General features: G+C 37.8%; 1 protein-coding gene across 1 annotated transcript; it reads left to right on the forward strand.

The window, feature by feature from the left end:
* The first annotated feature begins 212 nt into the window (after positions 1 to 212).
* On the forward strand, positions 213 to 1,148 carry LOC142750432 (olfactory receptor 5J3-like). The gene has a single exon (XM_075859433.1). The coding sequence runs from the start codon at positions 219 to 221 to the stop codon at positions 1,146 to 1,148; it is 930 nt and encodes a 309-aa protein (XP_075715548.1). The 5' UTR covers positions 213 to 218.
* The last annotated feature ends 4,346 nt before the right edge of the window (positions 1,149 to 5,494 follow it).

The following is a 5,494-nucleotide window of genomic DNA, read 5'->3' on the forward strand; positions in this document are numbered from 1 at the left end:
TGTGAAATAATCTTGTTAATTTAAATTTTTCCCCTTTGTGATTCCCATTGTAACCACCCTTTGTTTTGTATAAGACCACCTGTTATGTATCAGATATGTTTTTTTTTCCCCCATTATACAGATTTTGATGCCAAGAACAATGGAGCTGAAAAAGAAAAACTAGTTGCATAATTGTTCTGCATAGTCCTTGCATTTTCTACACATTTTTGCTAAAAGAAATGGAGCAAAGGAACAAAACACTTGTGACAGAATTTATTCTCTCTGGTCTCTCCTCCAACCCAAACCTTCGTCTGCCTCTCTTTCTGCTCTGCTCTTTAGTCTACATGGTAACTTTGCTGGGCAATCTTATGATCATTGTGTTGATTAGAATAACTCCAGGCTTGCAAACACCAATGTACTTCTTCCTTATGAACTTATCCTTTGTAGATATCCTGTATTCATCAGCTATTACACCCAACATCATGTCCAACATCCTCTCTGTAAATAAGACAATCTCCATCATTGCTTGTGCAATACAAATGTTCCTCTTCATTGGCCTGGTGAGTTCTGAAGGGATGATACTTGCGGTGATGGCCTATGACCGATATGTAGCTATATGTAAACCACTGTATTATACAATCATTATCAACAAATGGACATGTTTGCAACTAATTTTTTCAGTCTACATTGCAGGATGTCTTAATTCATTCATACATACTTATTGCGCATTTATCTTACCATTTTGTGGGTCTAATTATGTCAACCATTTCTATTGTGATATCAACCCCATCTTAAAACTGTCATGTAAAGATACATATCTTAACCAAGTTTTCTTATATGTTTTTGCTGGTTCTATTGAGGTGGGCACTTTTTTTTGTATAGTTATATCATACACCTACATTTTATTTGCCATATTTAGAATTCGGTCTTCTAGTGGTAGGACCAAGTCACTCTCCACTTGTATTTCTCACTTTACTTGTGTTGCTTTATTCTACTGCCCAGTTTTCTTCACGTACTTACGACCAAATTCTGCATATGCAGCGGATCAGGACTGGGTGGTGTCATTGTTTTATACAGTAATAATACCAATGTTAAATCCCATGATCTATAGCTTAAGAAATCAAGATGTAAAACAAGCACTGGTACAATTTAAAATATTTGCTATTTAACATTAACATTGTCTATGGTGTTTGCTATTGGCACAGTGGCCTAACTATTATGTTTTAAAAATCTTAAAATGGACAGTCAAGTGATGAACCAATAACATTATACAAGACAGTTCAATACTCTTATAACATATCTTCGATCAAAACTTAGCCATGCCAATAACTCTTCTGTTTTATCAATGCCTCTAGTTTTCTTTTTATCTCAGCCTGTTCTGCTGATGACCCTTCTGCCTCTTTTTAGCTGTGTCAAGGAAATAGCTAAATAACAGCAGCCATTAATAAAAGCTATGAGGCTCAAATTCTGTCACAGAGTCACAGATTCTTCATAATAAAAATGCAGAGCCCCTGCTTTCTCCTCCCTCCCTCCTTCTGCCTCTCCTTTTTTCTATTTGCTGCTCCTTCTGTAAGGGCTTATACTAAATTCACTTAAGTGATTGATCTATATGAAATGGCATCGGCTCCCTCTCTCCGCCACTGCCATAAACTTACCTCCTCAGGGATTTTCCTGGCTCCTGGTGGCCACTTTGTCCCTCTCCCAGTCAGGTCTGCTTGCAGCTTAAAAATGTCCGGTAGATGAAACAAACTTGTCCCATTTATTGTACAATATTAATTAGTTGACTAGTTCAGCATGTATCATCAGGTTGCAATGGAAATGCTTATGATTATTTTGATCTTCACTCCACGTGTATTTTCCTCCTTTTGATGGTCTGCCAGTGATCTACATGTATTTATCTACTCTAGTCTTTCATCACCACTAACTGCATCTCACCTCTGAGTGGAGAGAGTTCCTTTAGTTGTTGGGCCCCATAGTAGCTGCCATGCCAGCTACCCTGGTTATTACTGCATATGGAGCGGATCAGGACTGGGTGGTGTCATTGTTTTATACAGTAATAATACCAATGTTAAATCCCATGATCTATAGCTTAAGAAATCAAGATGTAAAAAAAACATTAGTACAATTTTTCAATAGGATGATGTGTGTATAGATGTAGCAGTATCACAATAAGTTGTATTACATGACATTAGCTTTGCTACATCTGTAATCAATAGGGTCATCAAAAAAAATTCTTCAATTACATATTAATCATAAAAGTATAGTAATGATAACTTTTAGTGTCTAGCAATCCATCTCCTCCAATGAGTCAATCAAACCAGGCCACCCAACATGTGAAATAAGTGATCATAGTTTATTTCTATTGAACAGACAGAAAAGCTAAGGGGTGAACATACCGTATGTGTAACCGGTGTAGATACACAGGGGTCCAGTAGGTAAGAGGGCCACTATTACCTTAAAAGTAGCTTCCTACTGTCTATTAGATTGTATGGAAGGGAGTGAGCTAAGAAATGTTGTAGATTACAATTACTAGTGGATTGTTAGACAGACATAAATGGGGGATTCTCTATGCTGAGCTATTTGAGATCAAGGGGTACATACAGTGATCACAAATAGGGGCCCACCTCTCTGTATGAAAACTGTCTGTAATGGTCCAACTGAACGTACAGACGAGAATATGCAATTGTGCGGATGTAGTCATCTTTATCTATCTTGACTCCGATAACTTGTTAAAGCGTGACATCACACAACAAAAGCAATTGAAAAGCATTGAAAAAGTCAAGAAAAAGTTTCCTGACACTGTGTATTTAATGCGTTAAGTTAAGATAAAGATGGCTACATCTGTATGCCTACATAGTTGCATATGTCTGCAAAATACTGCTATTAAAATTGTATACCACGCAGTGTATAGACACACTTTTTGTATATGTTTACCCATTAACTGCTATGGGCATGTTGCTTATACATTGAGAGAGTTTACCGCTACCTACAGTGAATTTAGTCACATTTTTACTGAAAGCTTGGGGAATTTCAGTCTTACTCATCTCTAGTTATGTTCAAATGATCAGAACATTGACATTTTAGACTTGTTTTAAAAATATATATGATTACATCATATATATTTTTAAAACAAGTCTAAAATGTCAATATTCTGATCATTTGAAAATTTAAGTTTATGAAGAATTTAGAAAACAGTATTTATCTCTGAGATATGGAGATAAATGATATATGGAAATAGATGTGGAATATGTAGTTTTGTTCAGATGTGCCATAATTCATATTGTGTGCCTAAGCAACTCACAATGGCACGATAGTTGCAACCAATTTATTATACACTAGCATCATTTTGTGGTGCAAAATAATGAACTACATATAAGACAAACTTGAAGAGGAGTAAGGAAGAGAAAATAACTCTAACTTACCAAGAAGGGTGCAAAGCGTATTATGTATAATGTTGTTCTTATGACACAAATGAACAATTAATAAAAGTGCTCCATTATGACTGTTTACCGTCAGCAACTTAAGGGCAAAGTATTTATTTTTTTCAGATATATAAAAAAATATATTGATATATATCTGTGTACGTGTGTCAGGATTCAAACCCCGAGACTCCTGTGTCCCAGCCACTAGCTCTTCTTGTTGACCCAACGGTGCTGTGGACAGCTTAAGTGCTGGATTTAATATCTAGCTTCTCTTGATTTCTGCCTCTGGATTCCTTGCCTTGACTGCCGTGATTGGTCAAAATCCATGAAAACGTGGACCCACAAACGATTTGGTACTGGGAACAGAAGGAGAAGACCAGCAGGACACTGGCGGTTCATTTCATTTTGTGCATAGGTAGAACAGGCTGCCACACAGATGAGTATCAGAAACTTGTATCATATGTGAAGGATCAATTATGCACTGTGATTCTACCTGGGCATGGGGAGGGGGGGGGGGAAGGAATCAATGCAGGTATGGCAGCAGGTTAACGTTTCTGGGGACAGGTCCTCTTTAAGCATTGTTGTACAGTCCTTACCTAGGAATGGTGTGACTGGAGATCAGGGGAGAAATTTTAGATAATGTTCAGTCACCCAACCACACACATGTACAGGGGGTCAATCATTAATTTCCTGGAACACAGCAAGAGCATTACAAAGTCTGAAGGACATGACCAATCACCCATAATGGCCATTCTCAATGTATTAAAAGCCGTCTAAGTCTTCATGCAGAGAAGGCATTTGAGAAGGCGAGTCTTGGGCTTTTCTTTATAGCGCTCTATTGGCCAGGAAAGCTTTTTTTCAATTTTGTGCAATTTACCCATGATCAGACATCCACGGTAATAACTATAAACAGCGCAAACTCAGTACCCATTGATATTTTTAGGGGGATTAGGCAGGGTTGCCCTCTTTCCCTAATACTTTTCAACATCGCAGTTGATCCACAATAATATCACATTTACTCTACTTCTACTTTCTCTGGTATTCACCTGGTTAATTTTGAGGTTAAAGTAATGGCTTTCGCGGATGATATGCTTTTGACTATTAGTATCCCCAAACACTTCACAAAATACTACAGGAGGTGGGGGACTACAGGAGGTTGGAAACTGAAACCCTTTTACTTACACAGCCCGACATGAATGCCCTACATACTCACCGATGGAAAGCTGTCTTCACGCGATCTGCGGCGACGCCATGACACTCACCGATGCAGCTCGTCTTCATGCATGGTCTCTCGTCTTCACGAGATCTGCGACAGTGGCGCGGTGACTTCATATGCGTCGCCTTCGCAGAACCCGGGAAGACGAGAGACCACACGTGAAGAGGTTCGGTGCTGCATCGGTGAGTGTGTGTCATCGCGTCGCCGATAGATAGCAAGGAAACTAGTAGTTCCCTTGCCAATCCCCATGTCACAGGTCGATTCTTAATGGTTGTTACATGTATTGACAGCCGTTAAAAACTGATCCATTGATTTTTATGGGGACCGCCAGGCCGTGAAAATGGCTAAAAATAGGACATGTCCTATTTTTTGATGGCCATTATTCACGTGTGAATACACCCATAGAACATCATGTTTCTGAAAACGGCCGTTAAAGGAACGGCCGTCACATGGCCGTCTTTCACTGTCATGTGAATAAGGCCTAAAACTAAAAGTCGTCCCACAAAGAGTAAAGCCATTATACAGATACATTAATGGAAAGATATTATGGCTCTTGGAATGTGGTGAAGATATACACGTTTATCTATATACCAAATTAAAACGCATTGAGAAATATAGAGAATAGTTTGATAATCTTGGGAAATATTGGAGTTAATTCTTAGTTGCAAGTAAAGTAAAGGTATATTTTTTAAAATCTATCATAAATTGTTATTTTTTTTTAATTGGGAACGAAATGTGGGAAAATAATTGGACAACTGTTAGGGAAAAGAAATTGTTTTGAAACTTAAAACTTAAATGGACACCAACTTTTCAAAAAACTTATGGTAATCTTTTAGCATAGCTTATTTATATCTCTTTTATAATTTAATTATTGTTA

Source organism: Rhinoderma darwinii, chromosome 3 (genome assembly GCF_050947455.1).
Source record: "Rhinoderma darwinii isolate aRhiDar2 chromosome 3, aRhiDar2.hap1, whole genome shotgun sequence".
Taxonomy (NCBI): domain Eukaryota; kingdom Metazoa; phylum Chordata; class Amphibia; order Anura; family Rhinodermatidae; genus Rhinoderma; species Rhinoderma darwinii.